Source organism: Adelges cooleyi, unplaced genomic scaffold, assembly GCF_023614345.1.
Source record: "Adelges cooleyi isolate 19-005CV unplaced genomic scaffold, UGA_ACOO_1.1 ACOO_flye_CR_arks_rails_tigmint_CR_PRNA_651, whole genome shotgun sequence".
NCBI classification, from domain to species: Eukaryota; Metazoa; Arthropoda; class Insecta; order Hemiptera; family Adelgidae; genus Adelges; species Adelges cooleyi.
This window is the reverse complement of record NW_026096352.1, coordinates 14,728,539-14,752,461: the sequence shown is the minus strand read 5'-3', so window position 1 is coordinate 14,752,461 and position 23,923 is coordinate 14,728,539. Positions and strand designations below refer to the sequence as shown.

The 23,923-nt window shown below is 29.8% G+C and overlaps 1 protein-coding gene and 2 long non-coding RNA genes across 9 annotated transcripts; 1 reads left to right on the top strand and 2 right to left on the bottom strand.

Moving 5' to 3' along the window:
- Positions 1-74: 74 nt before the first annotated feature.
- LOC126844887 (uncharacterized) lies at positions 75-1,988 on the bottom strand. Its single transcript, XR_007686651.1, has 3 exons — positions 1,744-1,988; positions 998-1,069; positions 75-922 (listed from the first exon to the last, which is right to left on the bottom strand). It is a non-coding gene; the product is annotated as an uncharacterized LOC126844887 (long non-coding RNA).
- Positions 1,989-14,750: 12,762 nt separating this feature from the next.
- Positions 14,751-18,382, top strand: LOC126844564 (uncharacterized). 7 transcript variants are annotated; one of them, XR_007686603.1, is made up of 8 exons: positions 14,751-14,876; positions 15,503-15,549; positions 15,645-15,766; positions 15,823-15,893; positions 16,162-16,314; positions 16,370-16,453; positions 16,912-16,993; positions 17,750-18,382. It is a non-coding gene; the product is annotated as an uncharacterized LOC126844564 (long non-coding RNA). The 7 variants fall into 7 exon arrangements; XR_007686604.1 differs by having other exon boundaries at positions 15,503-15,573; positions 15,645-15,735; XR_007686606.1 differs by having other exon boundaries at positions 15,503-15,573; positions 15,645-15,756.
- A 3,113-nt stretch (positions 18,383-21,495) lies between these two features.
- On the bottom strand, positions 21,496-22,550 carry LOC126844845 (DCN1-like protein 3). The gene is made up of 3 exons (XM_050583272.1): positions 22,475-22,550; positions 21,882-22,344; positions 21,496-21,803 (listed from the first exon to the last, which is right to left on the bottom strand). The coding sequence occupies exons 1-3, from the start codon at positions 22,548-22,550 to the stop codon at positions 21,497-21,499; spliced, it is 846 nt and encodes a 281-aa protein (XP_050439229.1). The 3' UTR covers position 21,496.
- Between the last annotated feature and the right edge of the window lie 1,373 nt (positions 22,551-23,923).

Sequence of the window (23,923 nt, the reverse complement as noted above, 5' to 3'; positions counted from 1 at the left end):
AATATAACAACAAATACCATAACATACATCACATTAAATTTAATATTTAAAAACATATAATATTTACAGTCAGTATAATATGAATGGTATTATTTGATTGCATGAACACAATAGATATACTTTGTTATAGTATAAGCTATTCTGACTATTTATATTTTAAACGCTTAACTCTTATCCCTATTACTGTTCACAGCAAATTTATTGGCACATTTAAATTATACTCATGCTTGGTTCCATCAACACAAGTTCTATGTATAAATTATTTTTGACGCCTAGTATTATTATTTTTTTATACAATATTTTACTTAGATGGTTGTACTGAGTAATGGCATGATCTAAATTAACTTTATTGATCATAGTTATTAACAAAAGAAAGTTATAAAGAATAATATTAAATTATTATTGTCAATAATAGTTATAATTATTTTACTTGTTTATTACTATTTGTCAAACCAACTCAACTCGATCATTATAAGTAAAAAATTTAGAATTATAATCACTTAATTTAAACATTAATTATTCAGGCAAGATTGCTGGTAATCTGTACCGTCTATCGCCTCTATATTATTTTCGTTGTTAAAAATTCCCTGATTTTGAACATCCAATAGTATTGAATATGGATGTTCTTTCAAGTCCTCATTAATCTTGTCACATAAATCAGTGATATTATTTTGTTGCTCGATTATTTCATTCAGCTTATTTACTATACATTCCTCAATTTTTCGTTGATATTTATTTACTATGGGTTTAATTATAGTCTCGTTTAGAATTAACTTTATATAGTTAGCTATCAAATCAATGTTTGTAATATAGTTGTTTATTGACTTTAGTACAGAATTTTGATTGTATTCTTCACTGGACGAAACGGTACTGCCGTCTACATCAGGAATTTCATCGACAAACACTTGTTCCTCCGACATTTCTGTAAATGATATATAATAGTTACCATTAATATATTATTAACCGATTGGCTTTTAAATAGGCAACACGTTTTTACCTTAGATATTTTTGTTGTTGAATAGTAGGTAAGAATCTCAGTGTGGTATTACGCCAGTACTAATTATAAGCTCTAAATAAAGTATTAAAACAATTAATAATTTCAAGTACAAATGATTCATAGGCGATTTTCTTAAGACGTCATACCCTCTATTTATTAAGGCGTTCGGTATAGGCAATTTTTGGAAAAATCTTAATTCGAAGGTTAAATTGTGATGTGTATATAATTGTGAGTTTAGTACCTAATTAGGAACATTATTTGGTAAGTAGTTTATTTATTTTTCGGACTATCACAGCATCATCCTTAAGAGCAATTCAAAATGTATTTTTCATCTAAACATATAGCTACGCATATTCTCTATTATTGGCTAAATAATAATCTTAAGCACTTTTTTTTATAAGTTTTCTAAAAATACCGACTAGAGAACCTTTAACCTAGTAAAGTTTTCCTCTTTTTAACGATATCAACATTTATTTTCTATAACTATTTCCTTTAACTTACTAATTTTAACAGGATATGACGTCTTTACAATCTTGGAGGAAAAAATTATTAGTTCACATCGAGAAAAAAAGTATAAAAGGTTATCATAACATTCGCTTGGAGAGGACATTTTAAGCTGTGTAGACAAACGATTTACGGAAATAGGGAGTTCCTTATATAAAGGTAGAGTGTGTCTTCTAGTATTGTAGTTTACTAATAACTAATAAGTAATATACGTTTTAAAATTGTGTAGCAAATAAATTTACCGTTTGTTAATGAATATTTTCCGCTATATCCTAAGTTGATTGACAAACAAGCTCATTACATTTCTTCTGTATTATAAGTCGTTACTACTATGTAAAACAGGCAATCCTTTTGATTTTGAAATTTGAAATTATAAAATATTGAGTAGTGAGTAATAGTGGAATAGTTATGTTCTACAATCTACTTAGAAGTAAGATAGAGAGAGATTTTAGGCTATTAGTCAACCTAAAATATAGAGCTCAATTATTTCGCAATGGCTACTGGCTAGACTAAGAAACAGATTTTTCCTGATAGCATCATCTGTTATCTGATAGCATAATGTTACCAACTGCTGCATAAGAAATATTTGTGTATGAAATGTTAATCAAAATATATATTTGTTTTGGTAATACTGTATGAGTTGGAGCTTTTTTACAGCCAGTTCGTGGCAAACTGTACAAAATAATGTTTTTAAAAAATAAATTTACATTATTAAATTGATTAAGAAATAATAAATTCAATAGAAATAATCAATAATGATAAAAAAAAGGTACGTAGATAATTATTAAGAAAATAGGAAGATATTGTACACGTTTACCAGCGTCCTTATCTATATTAATTCTAAAAAATGTTAAATGAAAATTGTAAATTACCAATTTTCAAAGTTTTGAAATCTAAGTGTTATAATAAATGTTTTTATGTGGCCTGACGAATGTGTAATTTCCAGGCTTAAATGTAGTTACCTTTCTGTAGTATAGACCCTCTACACCGATGTTTGATCCAACAATCATGTTTTGTTTAAAACAAACATTTTTTTTTGTTGACGTACCTAGCTGGTATAGAAAAAAAATAATGGACAACAGGTATCTAAAACGTATACATCTATACGTTATGGATACATGTAAAAAGGTGTATTCAACACAGATTTTGATCTCAAGACTCGAGTCAAAAATGATCCCAAGTAGAGTGGAATGAATAAAAAAATACCCCTTTGTAAAATTAGGATAAATAATAATTTGTTATAAATTAATTATTATTTTATTTGTATTAATTGACGCAGTTTTTAACTAGTTCAGCAATATACATGTGTTTACTGTTTATAGTTCCGTCAACAATTAAGTACTGCGGTTGTCACATACTATGAATATAATATAATATTGTATGTAGGTAATAATTTATTAAGACACTGTTAATCTCAGACAGGTTAAAAAAAAACATGAAATTTACTTTTTTTTCAATCTTTTTGTTGGTTTTTTTACTTTGGGAAGTCTTTTCCTTTTCCGTTTCTTTATCTTGTTTGCTTGTCTTTTAATTGCTGCAGAAGTGGCATCGTTAACGTCGAGGAGTAAATGTTCAGCGGCATTCGCTGGTGATGTATAATGTGGTATGTGATCAACATTGGAGCAGAAATGTCGGATGGCGTTCACGTCGTTACTCGAAGAGGAAATGACATTTTCATTCTGCAAATGTTACTGATTGAAGTTTAAATGCACCGGTATAGTAACTGTATATGCGTTAATAAAATACGTATAGACTTCGTCAGTTATAGATTTATAATACCTAATAGTATAGAGACATCATATCGTCGCTTACATAATTAAAACAACCCTTTATAAAAATACAAATCACATATATATATATAATGCCATAGGTATATAAAATTGAAACTATCGATACATTGAAGGGCGCAACTCATCATATTCTATTCTTAGCATAGATATAGCATATTTTAAGTAAAAAAATATAAATAAAGATAATAAATTGGTTGACGTTCGTGTTGGGTATGTTGGGTGAAATATTAACATGGTTCACGATTACATCTGAATTTACAAAAATATAGCTGACGTAATATACCGTGTAAATATTTTCAAATTAAATTGTCGAAACTTAATCCCGACTTCTAGTTCAGACACAAGAAATTAGATCTTCCAACGTATTAATCATTTTTATTTTTACATTTTGAGACGCTTTGGCCCTCGATTGATGTGGGCAGATCGTTTCGGTAAGTAGCAAGTGACTTACTTGGTTTGTCATTAGATTTCGATTAATTGCGGTGTTACCGCCAAGTTCTAATGGGATCGTTAGCCGTTTTCTGGGATAACAGTCCTGACAGACTTCCAGCGCATCATTGTCATCGTCATCGTCCCAATCGCTTTCGTCTTGCCCAGGACCGCTTAAGGAGTTAAATTGCACGGTCCTGCATTTACATCGTCCTCTGGATTTCATCGCTAACCGTGCACAAAATCGTTTGGCCTCTTCAATTTCCCAAATCATTTTGTTCGTCACACAAGCAAGTTTCGACAATATCTGCTCCGGCGGCGCCGGTGTTTGCCAGATGTCGCAGTTCTTGATGAATCTCATACGCCTAAATATAAGGAACAATGGGAATGTCATGTATCAGTTTAAAACATTTTTTTCATAGACTTCAAAATAAATAATGAAATTATATCGTATTCGTCACTCGTCCTATTTTTTTAGTTACGTTCAGGCATAACTTATTAGCAAGAAAAAATAAATCAAATTGCGTAGTAAATATTATAATAATTTTTATTTTGGTATATTTAATTAAAAATATATTTTGGTAATTTCATCGAAAGTGCTACACCTGTGTTCATCGTGAACCATGTGTCATTATCATTGTTATTGGCGTGTCTCGAAAAAATTGTCCATTTAGGTTGTATCCAGATCAACACAATGTGTCGATCAAAATTATTAATATGCTTCTTGAACAAAGGTAAAAATCAATTAACAGTCATTTCCTCACACTCGAGGCTTGCCCGAGCAGTCTTTAGCTGATTCTTACAAAGACGCTCCTGAGAAAGTGATAGGTCACATTGTTTGCTAAGTATGATATTTGGAGAAATGCCATACATTTAAAAGTTAACTATAGAGATCAATAAGAGAAAGCATTTTAAAATAAATCAATTATTTTTAGTACCCTAAAACATAGTGGTTTGGTAGACCAATTTCTTAGTTTATTTAATTAGCAAAAATTTGAATTTAAATTGGCTGGACTTAGGGTGTTTCTCAAAGGAATTGCATTGTTTGCAGCAATATCATAAGACGGGACTTAGTGAACTGATAATATAAATCCTTATTTAGAAAGGAAAAAACTCCGGACAAGAGGCGTTTCTCCATAAAATGTGTGCCTACACTTGCAGAATCAAAAAGAAAAACTATTTTGGCTAAAATAGCGACTTATGGGGTTACTTAAAAGACCGATTGAGTTGTGCTATAGTCTTCAATTACCTACCTTATGTGTTTACAGCTTATGTCTGAGTTACATTTGTTGGTATTTGATTTTCCCCAAGGCCATAGTCCAGCCGACGTGGAAGGGACGAACTCTGATGGCCTGGGGTCGTGGTTACCATCTTGACTACAGTTTTGAGTTGTCTTTGGTCTTTTATTATTTGGTACATCGCCCAATAAAAAATTGCGGTCATTACGTTCCCAATTGCAATACTTGCAATAGTCGTCCATGAGATCTTCATCGGACGAACACATTACCATTTACCACAACACGAACGAACTGAATTCATTTTACTAATTTAAAATTAAATAACCATGTTGTTGTTGTTGTTGTTGTTATATAACTGTGAAATGAATACCATAGACACGATATTTTTTAAACAGATATATCATAATATAGTGTTTATCTCACATAGGTATGCTTTATTCGGAGGTTTTATAACCATGTTTAATAATGATGTGTTGTTTAAAAACATCAAACGAATAATCTATTTATTTTATATACTATAAAAGTAACGTGATCAACTTTAGTACACGGATTCTATAATGCTACAAATATTCTGGATAATTTATCTGATGCACTGATCCATGCACTATATTTTGCATATTTTTGACTTTTACATATTTTACATAAAAATGTAAAATATATTATTACATACAATTAATGCTGATTACCTTGAATCCTCTTATAAAATATAGAGCGTATCATAAATTTATCACTATGATCTGACAGTATTACATTATTATTATTATAAAATCGTTTTGATCATCGTTATAGTGTTACGAAATTTAAATATAGATTAATTAAGTATAGCGATAGTCCGCCGGCTTATAAAATACGGCAACCGTTATTATAATATAATAACAAAATGGAGGAATACATGATTTATATAGATTTGCGTATAAAATTGGGTTGCCAAAAAAAAAATATATAGCTTGGTCAATCTATGTGTGCTAAATACTTAAATTCATACAGTAGCGATGCTTGGGTAAGCTGTAAGAGAAATTTATTTTTAATTTGTGTACAAATATTTGTTTTTTAAATTAAATAAATCCACATTATATTTTCTGTTTTATGTTGGTAAACATAGAGATGTTATCTCATTGCCTAATATGACGCTTCGACATTGAAATTATTTATACCTATTCAAGCCTTTTCTGAACGCCAGTCAAAACTCAAAACCTAGTTAAGTAGATATACTATTCATCCCATTACACAACATAAGAAAATGCAGGAATTATCATAACTGAAAGTGATAAAATCACTTTTAAATAAACGCTTTGATGCGAATCAGTGAATAGTAATTGACCGAGAGTGATAAACTACGGTTAATGAGTAATTTTACCATACTTTTTGGTTTTTCCTTAATAATAAAAAAAGTTTGACTACAGATTTTTGAGAAAAATTGTATATATTATAACCCCATTCAAGATCTACCTTTGGTCTCATTTTCAGACATAAACCTCTAAAACTATTCATGAAAAAGCGAAAGACAGAAATAAATTCCACCCTTTCTAGGAAAAAGGGAGTACGATAATTATTTAGGTTGTCAACGTTTGTCGGTAGTACTATGTCTTAAGAATATTCCATACAAATTCGGAACTAATTGGACTATTTTGAAAAAAGATATGGGGCGCCGTAATTTTAAGTTGAAAAGTGTTTTTCTCGAATTTGAAGGAAAAGAGATCAACTTTTAAATTTTTAGTCCAATAAAGTACCTTATAAGTACGAATTCTAATCTTAAGAGCTGATATACAAAGAAATCGGTTCAGTAGTTAAAAATAAAAAAACACATTATTGTAAATAGGTATAAACAAAGTTACAATGTATTTTTTAATTGTAAATTTTTACGTATTAATAATTGTATATTATAATTTGATAATTATTACTAAGTTTAGTATTCCAAACTCTAAATATGTTATTCAAACATAAATAATAAATATTATTTTAGTATAAGTAACTTTTTTGTATAAGGAGTTAAATCCACTGTGGTGTAAGTCAAATTTTCATAAAAGTTAAATTAAGTATTGTAAGCATAAAGCATATTTTTAAGAAGTCAATTTATCGAAAGGCAAAGTGAATTAAGTCGTTACTCATAACCTCCACGGCCAAATTGCAGCACATTACAAACGTTTTTATTAAACCTTGTTTTTCTCTAATTAACTTAAATTTGACTTACACCACTATGGCTTTAACCCTCTAAGTTGTTTAAATATTAAAAAGTAATATAAAAAAGAAGGGTTGTGAGAGCGATGCCCACATTTTTTTTAAATGTATTTATAGAATAAGTAAGTAGTACCGAGACACAGCAAATTATCAGTGCTCAGATATACATATTAGAATAATAATATTTTACATTACAATAGTTATAGTTACTAAAAATTCTATTCTTAAAGTTCAAAACATTTACTAAAAATACTAAAACACTAGGTAGAACAAAGAGACAATTAGTTGGTAAAGATTAGGGTTGATAGTAAAATTGACTAGCTATACAAATTATAATTTATAGTGACCAGAGTATCTCTGAGCATATCGAGATAGAATTATTAAGATTAAAATAAATCGAAAACATAACAAAATATAAAACAAACAATAATATCAATTATAAATAACCAATGTTGTGGTAAATTAAAAAAATTAAAATAACTAATAAGTCAAATATTACACCTAATAAATAATAAATAGGAAAATACTTTTTGAGTTTTAATTTATTCCTATATTTTTTTGATTTTTGTCTTTCAAAGCACGGGGTATAATTATATTTAAGTAAAACAATAAAATAAAATGTAATCGCTGATTAACGCATACAAACATAAGTAATTACTAGGTAAGAGGTTATTTAAGGTGTATAAAATTGAAAATATCTGTACAGAGAGGGAGGGGGCTCAAATAGAGCATAGGCTGCCAAAATAAAGGGGGTGTCAATATTAAAGTAATGCTTAGGAGGGAGAAATGTAGTTATCGTTTTTGACGGCAAAAAGCCGTTGTTCTGATGTATTTTTATTGATTCAAGACGTAAGACTCTTATTACTCCTCAGGTTCATCCATTATAAGTTGTTCCATAGAATCGTCATCTATAGAACTAAACAAATACATTTATTAGAATAACTGAATCGGTCATTTGAAAAACAACATAAGTCACGAGTTTTGACAAAATGTGATTCAATGCACTTAAGATAGTTGCGAAAAACCCGTCTTTCGCTGAGACCTAGGTGTTTAAAATATCTTTGTATTCTTATTGAGCCAAGTACTCACTTTGTAGTGGTTGTATAGATGGCTTTTATTTCATCGTACTTAGACTCCAACAGAGGTACAAAATCAGGGTTTACGCTTGTTAAAGCTATCTTAAACAGTTCATTCGCCATCGTCGGTGTACCATACTCGTACTCAAATTGAATGTATTCGGTCCAAACCTCTAAAATGCATTTAAAAATTATTAGCGTTATGCTATAAAATAAGAAGTATAATAAACCACTCACCATAATTTTCATTGCCGAATTTAGAGCATGCTTCAACTAATAACTCCCTCACTTTTTTCTTTTCATCTTCGGTTTCAATTAATTGGATTTTTTCCAAATTTATCATTTCTAAATATATTTTTGGAGACTGGGGATACATTAATTTGATTGTTTCGAATATGGATCGACCATCATCTATCCCGTTTTTTATTACACAGTATTCAAGATATTGCTGTCTAATATATACAGCCATTTCATCGCAATCGCTGAAACATCCTGTCCTAAAGAACATCTCAACCTAAATATATTTTTCAACTCGTTAATAACAGTATATTATATTAAGATCAAATTGATTTATTAAACGTCATTTACCGCATGCTCATTAGTGTTAAGGAGATATCGAAGCACGATGTTCCACAATGGGAGGGCATCATATCCCAAAATTCGAATTGCTTTATTTAAGACTCTCGTGAGCTCTGCGGTATTGTTCATAGAGATATAAAATGACATAAGTTCTTCCCACAATGTCATATTTCTTCTCATAACATCGAGTGCTCCCGATAAAATCATTAGTTTGTCATGATCGCTGGAATTGTTGGCCTGTAGGTAAATAAAAAAAAAAAGATGAAATTATTATTTTATACCTAACTGAAATAGTTGTTTAGATAGACTCGATGAATTATTATTTTACCCAATACAAGTAATACTTTGGATCATCCCTAATCGCGCCTTTTAAGTGTGCAGATTGAAAAGCATCTTCGATTTTCTCATTCATGTATTTTTCAATACACGCGTGTTTCATAAAATCCGACTTTCGTATGTCTATTAAGGCGTCCAAGTGTAGTTTAGACAAATTACATTTGTTTACATTTAATACCGTTTGGTTTAAAATGTCTTCGTAAATGTTCATACAGCTTCTACATAAACATAGGTATATAATATACATATATATTTTCAAATAACTTTATTAAAAACATATTACCATTATATTGTTTTATAATAATATAAGTTAATAATAGTTAAATAAACAGTTTTTTTACAACCTAAAACTATTATTTTTTTATGTGACTTTTACATTATTATAGCAAAAAGTACAGAAGTGCATTGCAGTGAATAGACAAAAAATAGTTAGTCGGAATTTTGTGGGTCAAGTCAACACACATTTGAGTTATATTTGTTTTCTATTGAAACGATGCACATTAACTAAATTTACTTACTTAACTGTTTCCAAAGGGGTTTTTTTATGCAAAAAGAACCTTTCGGTTTCAGCCAGTTGGGGATGATAAGTATAACCTTTTAATTCCAATTGCGCCAAATGATGCCAAAGTAATTCGTCATGTTTATATAAATCTGCCATATCACTGCATTACAAAACAATTATTTACCAAAGCTATATAGGTATTAACACACTAATAAAGTTATCACATACCTGACAATCAATGAACTCATTTTAGGTAATGTTTGTGGATATATTGCCAAAGTACCATTTAACAATTTAACGGGAAAAGTTATATCATGTGGATAAGTAGCGATTGCGTTTTTGTATTTGTTAAGACATATGTCTGACATGTCACTATGCTCAACCTCCAAAAGTACTTCGTTTAAAATCAGTGTACTGCACTTTTCGTGTTGACTTAGGCCCAATTCATAAAATTGACGAGCTTTTCTTATGTTTCTACGTTTTTTGAACTCGAATCGAGCAGCAAGAACAAAAATTTCAGATTCGTAACTGTGGCTTGTGTTGATCATAGCACTCATAAATTGGCTGCACTCGTCTATTAAGATCTGGAAGGGATTTTTAATTGATTTTAACGGAATTTCAATAATTTAAACATTATAATTACAGTACCTATAAGTAGTGTAAAAGTAGTTGTATACAAATTTTACTTACATTATTCGTACAAAACCCAATGTAACGGTCAAGATGGGCAGGAGTCATACCAAACACTTCAAACAAATGTGTGTAAAATTCATTTATACGAAGATACCCAATTCCCAACACTTTCTTTCCTGTATTTCTTAGACGTTTCAAATTTGGTGCTCGATTAATTTTCAATTCCTTGGGCAAAATAAAATTTCAAAATATTTATATCGTAGGCAACACTAAGAAATACAACTGTAATTGACATTTTATTTACACTTGCCTTGATTTTTTGTTGTACCAAGTCGTACAGCTCCAGCTCTTTATCTATTACTCTTATTAAGCCGTTTTCGATAGGTACTCCACGTGTAATCAATTTACGTTGGTACTCACGATAATCGTTGTACGAACTGAAAGATCAAAACAAAAATATTAATAAGCTTTTATTGTTTTTAAGCGAAATAGTCAAAATGAAAAATTAAAAAAACATACTTCACATCTTCTAATGTTTTTATCTTGTGTTCTATTAAAAATTTATTTACAAAATCAAGCTGGTCTGAGGCCATGGCGGTGTGATTGTGTATGTGTTGGCCAGGTTAGACGAAGAAGGAATTAATGTGAAAAATAGTTGTAATAATTTTGCCAATAATAATAAGAATATGGTTTAAATCACAGGTCGAACCATATACAGATGACTTTAATTTTTTTATTAGCTCTTCGGAGTAAGCGCCGTCTATTATAATCTGTCTGTAATTATAAATGATATAGCTGTTAATTGACAGTAAATATGTGCCAATGGTAAATATATCCAAGAAAATATTTTTAACTGAACTTGAGATAATTTTTAGTAGTTGTAAACCTAGTCATGGATTTGGAGCAATCTGAGCTATCTAGTCACTTGATTTTGCCTATGTTAAGTGCCCTTACCGTAAGTAGTTCCTAGATCCACCCTTGCGCTAAACGTTGACAAAAATATCACAAACCCTTTCCTCTAAATAAAGGGATGGAAACAATTTCTTTACATCTATATTTCAAGCGCAGTTTTAGAGTTTAAAAACATACTTTTTGTTATTAAAGAAAAACCAAAAGAGGGCAAAAGTATTGATTTTTCCTGTGATAAGTGAGAAACGCCTAGCACCCCGCCACCGTTCGTCATAGGGGTGGTAGCCACTTGAGAGTTGTTATAAACTAGAGATCCGACTACCTTACATTCGGTTTAAACGCCATCTATTGGTTGGCTTAGCTTGGGGTGCATAGACCAGCGTCTCACACCCTTAGAGCGCGGCAGTGGGGTTGACATTTTTAATTAAATTAAATGAGATTCGTAATCTATTATGTCCATTTTCAATCCAATATAAGATTAACTATAAAAAAATAATATTTTCGAATCTGATCTAATGATCAGTATCTACTTAATTATGTATAGGTATTCGAATTATTAGATTACTGTATTAGCGGTTGCATATTTACTAAACTAATAGCATATCATTAGTTAATTTTATTCGTCTTTTTTATGCATCATAATTCATAGTATGTTAAATTATCAAATGACAATAAATCGTTTGAGTCCTTATTTATTTATATTAGCTTATGCAAAAGAATGTCCCGGGATGCGGGACAGAGAAGGTATTGTTTTCAAATGGCTACTTAATTACAATTTACTCGTATCAGGGGACGAGAGGGGGGGGGATGGAAAGTTAGATTGTATTTGGTGAGAGAAGGAGATGAACTAGGGAAGGAATAGGAAGGGATGCGGAAGAGTAAGGGTTCGTTGATGATGTTTCTATGGCTATTAGGTACTTCTGATGAAACCGATACAAAATTCAATTATATAGTAAAGATAGTTTTTGAAGAAACGTATACTCACTATGTTTTGTAGCTGGATGGCAAAAATGATTGTGGTTAGACTGTGAGATTTTAGCGGATACACGTTTGAGGTGTTCACTATGAACAATTTGGTAGCAATACACGCATGACTTTAGCGCACAGTACTCAGTACACACTGCGAGACGCGAGTGCTTCTGTGTGTTTAACCCTGGACCGTTAGGGGCACATACAGAATACTCGGACGCAACCTACACTGAGAGTCCAGCAACGCCTTCGATCAATAATTTTTGGCAGTCTCAGCAGTGACAATATATATATATATATATATATATAATGGGTATATGTGTATATGTATATATGATGTTTGGTCCAGGGTCAGTGAGCTTGCGCTTTAGGAGTCTAGTGCATTGCCCCCGGGCTTGAAGTAATAGATTGCTTCGTGAGCTGTGTCGCGTAGCCTGGCCACAGAAGCTCCGTAATATTTTATTCTACCCGCACAACCCCCGTAAAATAAATATCTACACACACTGACAGTGTGGCCAACTTGAGGCGATCCGCTCGTTTTCTATGAAAATAATTGCAACTTTGTAATTTTTCTTAAAAAAATATATATATTTTATAATAATATTATGAAATTTTTAAATATTTACTTATTTCGGGTATTTTACAGAGCCTTTAAATTTAATACAAAATTATAAAAAATTTGCTTTGTCAATCTAGAAACTTGATTACATTACAAGTATCGTCATCGGACTTGATAGATGTATGAGGTAAGATGAGAAAAGAAAGAAAAAAGAAGGAGGATTTGTAATTTGGTCTTATGCTAAACTACCGAACCATTACACTATGATACATTTCTGTTCATTAGTTTTAAGCATGAACATATACAGGGTGATCCAACTAACGTAAGACACTCATTTTCCCTGAAAATATAAATATTTTGAAAACAATTTTTTTCCTAAACTCTTAGGTATATATTTTACTACATTTTTTAATATTTTAAAACATTTTATCGCCAATCCTTATAAGCCAAAAAAAGGGATTTTTGGTTTTTTTAAATGGCAACATATGTTTTTAATTACATAAGTTTGTAGAAAAAAAATTTAAAAATATGTTAGCGTTAAAATTTTTTATTAATCATTAATGTATATATTTATAAAAAGGGCCCAGCCTGTATACAATAATAATAAATAAATAAATAATCTGTTCATTAGTTACGACTTTGTTAAGATACTACATTACTACATACTTAATAATAATCATATTTCTTCGGTTTGTCCAAAACCGGCAGCACATCATATTCATATTTATGTTCGCATTGTCCAATTGGCGATAACATTCTAACAACTAGGAATTCACTATAAAAGATTTTGAAATAGACAAAGGTTCTTATCTACAGATTACTTAGATTATAGGTTATTTATTATACCTGATTATGATACAGAATACGGTAACATGTCAAATTATTTGTATGTAATGTAATAAAACTACTCGTCTTTGTAGTAACTATTGAAAATATTAAGAAATACAGTCAAAAAATCAAATCTTTATAAAGTCATAAGTCATAACAAATAAACAAATAAATGAAAATTCAAAACTCAAACGCTAACATAATTTTAAATTTTTTGTCTACAAACTTATGTAATTAAAAGCATATGTTGCCACTAAAAAAAAAACAAAAATCCCCCATTTTGGCTTTTAAGGATTGGTGATAAAAATTTTCAAAATATTGAAAAATGTAGTAAAATATGTACCTAAAAGTTTAGGAAAAAAATTGTTTTCAAAATATTTATATTTTCAGAGAAAATGAGTGTCTTACGTTAGTTGGATCACCCTGTATGTATTATATATATACTAATAAAAACCAGCCCGGCTGTGCATTATTTATAAATATGTCAGTGCACTAATTATGTTAAAAAGACAACGTGAGCAAAATTTGTTTGGTATTAAAGTTTTACAGCGCTCAGGACATTATTTCAATTAGGTATAATCAAACAACAATAACGCTTTTTTATTTTTTGTCGGGGGTTGTCAGAAGAATATTATGATGATGATTGGTTATGTAGTTTATTTTATTTTATTTATACTTTTTAGTAATTTCTATATAGTCAAAGTATACCTATATAATATAGTTAACAATTTAATTGTCATAATATCAACGTTTATACTTCACAGGACATCCGCCTTTTCCCTACAAAACGATTTAACTTATAATATTTGACAATAATTTTTGAATCTTTTGAAAAACGCGTCAGATAGCCGCTGCCGTTAGGATTGCGAGGTGTTGAGTATCAGGATCCCAGCAACCATATTCGCATTACAACTCGAGAATTATATTATTCAAAAACAACTGCGGGTCAGCCAGCTACATTATTAAGAGCCCTCCTATGGGTTACTTTTTCTGGGACCCTGGTACCGTGAATCTTGACACGACTACGACGGCTACCGAGGTTAGCCGGCGGGAGAAATCTATTTTGTGCTGTAACCGTGGTCCGTGGATACAACAACAGTTCTTAGGTTTATTTACACTTGACTGTTGTTTCCATGATAACCGCCACGTTATCACTAACGCTTAAATTTTAAATTATTGTTATCAGTTCCTATTATTGAATGTCCTATTTAAGTATTAAGTATTTTAAATTTGACTTCTTCAATCTTCAGTCTTCACCGTTCTTCTTAACATTTATCTTCTAAACCCCGTTTTAGACGATAACGTTAGTATTTTCTTTATAAACAATGACGGTTTTCGGATAAGTAAAAGTGAGTCATATTATAACATATATTATGTCATGTAACAATTTATAATGTTTTGATTTATGAAGCAAGTAAAGTAAATTGAATATTGAATTGTAGCCTGTCTAATGTTCTTGGTATGTACCAAAATAAAAAGTGTAAATTTGTTAACATTTTATTTTAATACTCCAATAATTATTAATTGAAAACATTTTCCCCCGTCTATTAAAACACTATTTTAATAGAAATGGTGGCAAACAATTTAAATACCAAACAAAATCACTATACATTCTTAAGCAGGTTTTCGAAATCAGTTAAAATCTATTATCGATTTGAACTCCAAAATGTTAAGAGAACGTCACACCACCCGTATTTTGTCCCTGTAATGCGGGGGATAAGGTTTTTTGGGCTGTATTAAAATTACAAATTTTTTACAGTTTACCATGAAGTACTTTACCTGTGTCAAAGTGTTATAATTTTTTTGTTACTTTGTACAAAATCTAAACTATTTATTGGTTAAAATTGCTTTTTTCCTTCTTTATTAAAACTTAGCACTGCTAAGTTTTAATATAAAAATAGTATATACATGAACATGACTCCTTATAAATGGGCGGAGTGAAGTAATATATTATCCAACTTTTTTGTTTTTTCAGAAAAAAACAACAAATTCAAAAAAGTAATCAGACCTAAAAACCTAGGAGTGAGTGGTTTTATTATTAATGCTGTAAGTATTGACTTAAAAAGCATTTTTTTTTTTTTATACAACCTTAAAACCGTTTAATTTTTTATTTTTAGAAAATAGTCTATTACTATTACAGTAATGAACCAAAAAATAGTAACAGAATACGGTGCTTTAGATGTGCTGGTGACCACCACATAAGAAATTGTAAAAAGAAAAACAAAATGAGTAGTAAAAAGTAATTTACAAATTAATGTACGTGATTTATTATAATTGTGACTATTATATTTTTAGGGTGCCATTTCTGAAAATCGCCTAATCATTTGTACAGGGACTGTCCTATGAGAAAACGGCAAAACAAAAAGGTTTGTACAAATCTTTTTGTTGATACATTTTTTTAAAATTAAATTAAAGAAAGATTTGCCCACAGTTTTAATGGTAGTAACTATGCAAAAAATCCAATCATTTGGCTTTTACCATTTTATTTATATTAACGCTTATAAACATTATGTACTAAATAGTATCATCAAGAGTAAATCTATAAATTAAATTTTGCGAAAAATAGTCTATACATGGCTCCTTAGAAATAGCCGGAGTGGAGATTTATATTATCCAATTTTTTTGTTTTTTTAGAAAAAAACAAATTCAAAAAAGTAGTCAAACCTAAAGAACATCTAGGGACGCGTGATGACGGTCACCACCACATTATAAGTGCAGTAAGTATTGTGCATTGCTCGGAATCAGTCGATGGCTGAGATAATCATTGTTTGCAGTCAGGTGTTGTAGGTATGTTTGTTAAATTAATGTTAAAAACATTTACACTAATTGGAATATTTTCTAGGCTGCCTGAAGTGCAATAACCGTTCGCCATCAAACTTATTGTGATGACCATTACTAAATACTGTTTACGTTTATACTCGCACATGTAAGTATACTTAGTATTTTGTTAAGTATTAAGGGCAAAGGTTCCCAACCATTTTGGAATCACCGGTAGGATATTGTGTATTCATACTTATACTTTATAACTTCGGTTTTCTTTAGCTTGGTATAGAAGTATCTAAACATATTATTAATTATTACTAATTATACATTACTAAAAAAATTAAATACTTTTAACATTAATTTTACAATTCTAAATAAGTAAATTATGGGACTAATTACTAATTCTAATGAGAGATACCTGAGCTTGTTTTTTCCCCCACAAATCCTTTATTCATGGTCGTTTTGATTGGTCTTATTATTACAAATAGCTACAGTGACAAAACTTTCACTTTGAAAAGTGAAATTAGGAAAAAATGTCCATCCCTTCTAAGGGAAAGTGTTGTTGTTTAATATAGTATAGTTTATAATTATAATTGATAATTTATATTTTTTTTTTCTTAGCAAAGAGCAGTTTTCCCTGTGGATGGAGAACAACGTTAATTTTTGGAGCACTAAGGTTTTTGCCACACCATGGAGGCGAATGGTAAGACTCCTTCTCTAGACAGTCATTTGTTTTTCCCAAAGAGATACTCTAGGTATCCGAGTGTCGACACATCACCACCTTACCCAATCATCCTCCTTTGTTCATATAAACTTTTACAGCCAAATGTTGACTACATTTAATCTATTTTGTGACTCTAACTAACAACTTTTTATTTCATCAAGAATTAGCTATTAAAAATAATACCGGGTCGATTTAAATTTAAACTAATTATTTTATCAAGAATTAAACAGTACAAATCAACAGAGACAGGTCATCAGCCTCTTTAAATTTTAAATTGCCATCTCGATAAAATTTTCTGTCTTCTTATTATATTTTAATCTTATGCCATCGTGTGAGTAATCTTTGGACAACACAATGGAATAATTAAGCTCTTTATTTTGCATCAGGTTTTAAAATTATAGTGTCCAGAATAACAAAAAATACCAGCTTAAGTAATTATCTAGATCATTTACCTTATGGTTTAATTACTTATGTGTATGTGTCGGCCATTCTTTACTACCTCCCCATTCGTTCAAGCCATCACCTAATGATTCTTTATTTTGTACTCTACATCTTGATGAAAGTATTTGTGATCTTTTAATAGTCTTTCATTGTAAAAGACTCGCCTACTCATTATGATGCTATATGTGATTTAAAACAAAGCCTAACAAGTCTTGAAAAGATAAAAATTATATTTATAAATATTTATAATTCTTTCTATTTAAAGTACTACAAAGCTGCAATTATTGTTTTCAGTGATAAACGTATTGTGATAGATGCAAGATTGCATGAGACCAAAGTCGCCTGAAGATTGTTAAACATAGGTGATAACTATTTTACTGGCAAGAATGATCAAAGTAATGCCAACTGCAACTGCCAACGTTTTGTCATCATCTCGCACAGTATAACTTAGTTGGATGGAATGAACCAATAACTAATAGATGTTTGGAAAGTCTGTCCTGAGTTTTTTACTTTTAAAAATTATATTTTTATAATCACTACGATATCCACTGAAACCTTTGTAATGAGACAATTGTAATTAAAGGCTGATTGAGCCGTCAAGAGCAAAAGTGGTGTAAGTCACGTTTTCACCTAATCTAAAGTAACGCCACCAAGCGATAATTCTGCTCTCAATCTATCGCCTGCGAAAGTGATTTTAGTCGTGCTTTGCTTATTATCCGCACGATGGAAAGAGAACTTTAAGTTCTCGTAAAAACATTTATACAGATCTTCTACTTTAATATTTTGTGACTTACACCCTTTTTGCTCTCGAATGCGCAATTTTATTTTTGTGTAATGCATTTATCAAGCTTTGTGTGCTCATTGCGCCATGAGTTCTATAATCATAAAAAAATTAATATCAACTATTTCATTTGTAAATAATTTCCATTAATAGTATACAAATTTGATTCAATAGAATAAAATGTAAGTTTATTAAACATGTGGATTTTGTTTAAAACATCCACTCAACACAAATTAGTTAAATACACTATTACATTATGGATATTTTTACTCTAAGAAATGCGCCGCATCAGTATAGCATAACTATCATGAGCTTGTTTTATAAGTAAAAAATTATTAGATTACATTTTCAATTATTTTTAAAAATTACAATTTTTCTCGAATAAACTTGAATTCAAGTTGGTATTTAATTGCATTTTCTCTATTAGTGGGTCTATTAATATTATAGTTATTAAATATAATTTGTTTTTATTGTTTACAAATAATTATTCTACATTACGTTGGATCAAGTACTACCGAGTCAAATGCTACAGAGATTGATAGAAGCAGTGATAAGTAGCCAAATTAATGATAATTGATAAGTGACTCATCAGACTTAAAATAAAAGTTCTAATACAGCGGTGCACATTATTTAAGATAGTTTTCAAAAAACAGTGGGTATTATAAATGTATCCAAAAAAATAATTTAACGACATATATGAAGGATTGTGACCAATTTGTCTAGAATATCTTAAATTTCGTGGTTTGTACTTATAACATAAAAAATAAAGACACCTAATTAAGCAATTCCCACTCGGTAAATCAATGTTTTGCGCTGAACCGTTTGTTCGACATTGAAAAAATGGGCTAAATAAATTAAACTCTGAATCTTAGTACAACTATTTCATTTAATTCTTATAAACTTATATTCTAGTAAATATTTTAACAGATAAATAAATTAAGTAAATGTTTTTGTATTCTTCTTACCAAAGGAAATTTTAAAAACAAAAAAATATTGAATTATCTACAAGCTGTGAATAATTAAGTTAATTATATTAGACAAACACACTTTTATGACTTATGATCATAGTCTTGGACCACACTATAGTTCTAGCATACCATTCTGAGTCATATCTTTGCCTCGCCTCAATTATAAAGTGACTGCACTAGTAGTGCATTGTTGTATATTGCTTATACTATACAAACCATTCATTATTACGTTGTAACCTACTCAAAATTTTGTTTTATTGCCAATATTGTAATTATATCCACAAAAATTAAGTAGATAAAGTAAATACAAATAATTTGTTTACATAATCATTTTCATGGTTACCTTTGTTGTTAGATATTTTTTATATTTAATATTCTCAACTGTTATTAACATAATGTATTAAGACCTGATAAAATTACACCTACTTAAAATGGACTGATTCCAATTCTGTAAAAATATTTGAGTATATCGGTCTTTTTTCTAGATTATTATTGGAATCGGTTTTTATTTTTGGATTAAAATTGTGTTTTAAAATTACTATTTATAATACTATAACAATTTCTCAAATTTTAAGTATTCACTTTTTTTAATTAATGAAATAGTTATTTAAAAATCGACTTCCAAAATATTCTGGAAAAAGGACGATGAGCTTAAATATTTTTACAAAATTAAAATTGTGTACATTTTTTTTTCGTAGGAATAAAATGGCTTTTAATCATAAAAAACCATTTTTGTCTTAAATATTGCCTATATAAAACCCCTTAAAATCCGCATGCTTTTAATTCCCTTAAATACAATATTCGTTAACATATTATCTATGACATTAATTGCCGCAAATGATCAACTTTAATGTCAGGGACGAAATGGTTGTGAACAAAACGTCCAAAGAGAACCTTTTATTTTTGTGGCGTTAACAGCCATCAAGTTTGTCAATTATCATCTTTTTTACATTAATTTAAGACTATTTTTTCTTTTATAAAGATTATATATTTTGATTCGATTATTTGAGTCTGGAATTATTTGCAAATTAATCAATATTTTCTTTGGATATAAAACATTTAAAGCTCTTAAAACTATTTTTTAATGTTTATTCTATGTTAATCAAATAAAAACTTAGACTTTTGAATATATTTTTTTATATTTCATACACACAACGTTTGTATATTTATTACTTAACAAGTGGTTTTATATTTAATAAGCATATAACTAGTTATAGAATTTATGAAGAATACAAAAATGATTTAATAATTAGAATATTAAAGCTTGAAATTTGTACATTTCAAATAGTAATTAACTAACCCTTTCAGTCCCGAATACATTTATCTCTATCATTTCAAAGAAGACAAGGAAAAAATAATCATAAACAGTGGTAAACTTCATGACTTTGAGCGAAGCCAATGAGACTGAAAGGATTATGACATTCTGTTATTATACATAGTATACAACAATAATATTGCATTACAAACATAATTTATTTGCATATAGAGCGGTATAGCAGATTTCTTCACAATTAAATAAGGAATAAGTTGAAACATTTCCGACCCTTACAAAATATATTTAGGGTAGTATTATGAGTTAATATATTAATGTTTTTCATACATTTTACTTTCGAAGGCTTATATTAGTTCAATAGTGATTTTTTTTTTCTAACAAAAAAACACTAGTTTATTTTTTATACAAAGAACTTCTGCTGTTTACGGGGATTGCATACATTGACGTTTTAAACGAAAAAGCCAGTCAAAATTTAGACCACTTAAGACGGTCCAATTTCAATTCTGTAAAGAGTTCTTAGGCTACTTTACTTGGTTATGTTAAACAAACTAACCGGTTAATTAATTGACATGGTCAAAGTTTATTAAAACCTCTTTTTTCTTAAATATTGCATATACAAAACTCTTTAAAAATCAGACGAAATAACAAAAGGAACTCAAGGGTGGTAATAAAACAGCGAGTATTATACTTAATATTATCTGGAATTTGGTTATGTGTTTGTTATTGGATATAAAGTGCGATTCTGACAAAAAAAAATACCTAGTTACATTGTTAGGCTTTGCCACACCAGATAAGACACATAATGTTAATGCCAAAAAATAAAAAGTTATATTAAAACAGATTTTCATGTATTATAAATAGTTTAGTAGTTATTTTTATGAATAGTTTATTATAATCAGATGATGATGATTCATAGTTAATAACTCCTATATATGTGTAATCATTCCTACAGTGCTTAAAAGCTAAAAATATTTGCTGTTTCATTTATAGAATAATTTCATTTGCTATACCACTCTTTATCACTCAGTTTTTTTAGCTTGATGATTTTCATGTTCGACAAAATCATCAAAAACACTTGGCCAAGCGTCCGAATCATCATAATTTGTCAGGTCGCCATTGGGTACAGATTCAGCAAAACACAAGAACATGTTCCACGTGTCTTTTGGAATGCCATGGACGGATTTGCTATTTTCCAAAAACGTCAACCAACGTTGAAGTATTGCCGGTTCGGATATGTCGAAAACCAACTGCCACAGCACAATAGCCGTATCGACTGGTAAGATACGTTGACCTTTATTGTTGTCCAAACCGAATTTAAATGTAAACCTGGAAAAATTGTTAATATTTTTTCAAATATTTCAGATGCTTTTTTTTTTGTATTTTGTATTTCATCGCTATCAATACCTGTACAAACTTTTGAAGTCCTTTGAATTGTAATTGAGATCACTGACCATTTCGGACAGCTTGGTCCGCATTAATTCTATAGAATCGGCGTTCAAAGCCAAGCAGCCTTTGGCGAATTCTACTCTTTTTAATTGACACATTTGATGTGCATTGCATTTCCACGCAAACACGAGTATGCGGAATTCTTCGGGGAGTATTTCCAAATCGTTGCACAGTCTTTCGATTCCGTCTATTGATATCAGATCGACAGAAGGTTCCTTGTACACGTCAAATAACTTTTCCACTCTAATTTGGAATCTTTTCGCAGCAGTGTTATCAGCGCTACCGAATAGCGACATCAAACTACTGGTTAACGATTTAAAAGCATAGCTAATACCATTATCCGATCCGGTGTTAGCACTATTGTCGGTTGCATTAGTCATTGGCACTACAGAATGGATAGTAGCTGTCGTTGTATTTAATTCTAAAAAAAAAATACAATCAAATTAATTATAAAAGTTAGGAAATAATGATTATTTTTCTAACTAGAGATACAATATATTAAACATCTTGGATTAGTATACAAAGGTAATCTTATATGCATTATTTTATACCTTTTACTTGTGTATCCAAAACTTTCTTATCGCTGCAGCTTTGCGATGTTGGTCTACGTGAAAAACAGATTCCCATTTGTCTACAGTAATGAAAATGGTTAACTTTATAGAAATATCGAAGTCTTTTGTTGAAGACTATTATACCAAGATCAAATTCTAAAAAAAAAAAAATGAAACATAAATATTATGTTCAATGACTTTTGGGTGTTGACAATTTTTTTTTTTTTTTGCACTAAAGATAATAAATAAAATAAAATACATAACACAGGAACAAACCATAAATTAGGCGTTAGTGTTAATTAAAATGTTTATCTAATGATCAATTAAATGATGTATTTAAAATTGATGTGTTATGTAGATAAAACGAAAGAAAACTTATTTAAAAAGGTCGTATGTATGCAAGCAGAAAATATTGTATTGAAGTTTTAAAATATTATTTTCAAATTCTCGCCCATCCTGTAAAATTGTATTTACACTGGAAACTCCCTTTTGCTGTATTTCCGATGATGTTATATTAAATTGAATATTGATGACTAATTATGCTTTTGACCAAAATAATATAAAGTGTATAATAACATAATTATTTTGGAAATTACCAATATTATTACATTTCGATAAATAATACTTACTGGCATAGGCAATAGCTAAATAACTACCCGATATGACGAGTGTATAGTGAGCAATGTAAATTATACAGTGTAGATATTGGCTGTGCAAGCTTTACTCACAAAAAAAATTTAAGGTGGGCAGTGTGCGTTTTTAATGGGCTCTATGGCACTTGACCGTACTATTAACTATTCAGACTAGGTAATAGTAAATTTAGTATAGATCTATTAGACCTATAGTCTACACACCTTGGGCTAAACTCAGTTAATTGACAACAGCGAATATCACGACCTCTGCGAACGGATTACATGAAAATGTAAACAGCTGATATGCATGCAGGAACTGTAGGGGTGACCATCCCCGGTCACTAACCCCGACGGTATAAGGGATGAGGATACAATGGACCCTTTTGAATATTATTGATTTTTTCCAAGTTGGTGGCTCAATGTCTATCACCCGTTTTCAGGGGTTCCCAACAAGGTAGCAGTACCATTTCTTGTAGGAAAACAAAAATCCGAATAGCTACACTGACGATGAATAAAGTATAAGCACTCTGCAATAAAGTATAGCTATATGGAGCCAATAGTGTAGTATTAGTTGTTGTTGATGGACAATATACTAAAGAAATATTCTTTTTACAACAACCAAATGCATTTATTTTTCATCTAAATCTTGCCTATTTTTCCCATTATCACCCAAGCCATAAAATGCCATCTCCCGGATGTAATTTACCGGAAAAAACTTATATACAATTTAAAAAATGTATATATATATATATATATATATATAATTAGATGTGTTGCCACAAAATTAATAGAAATGGTCATCTGTCTTAATGTTTTG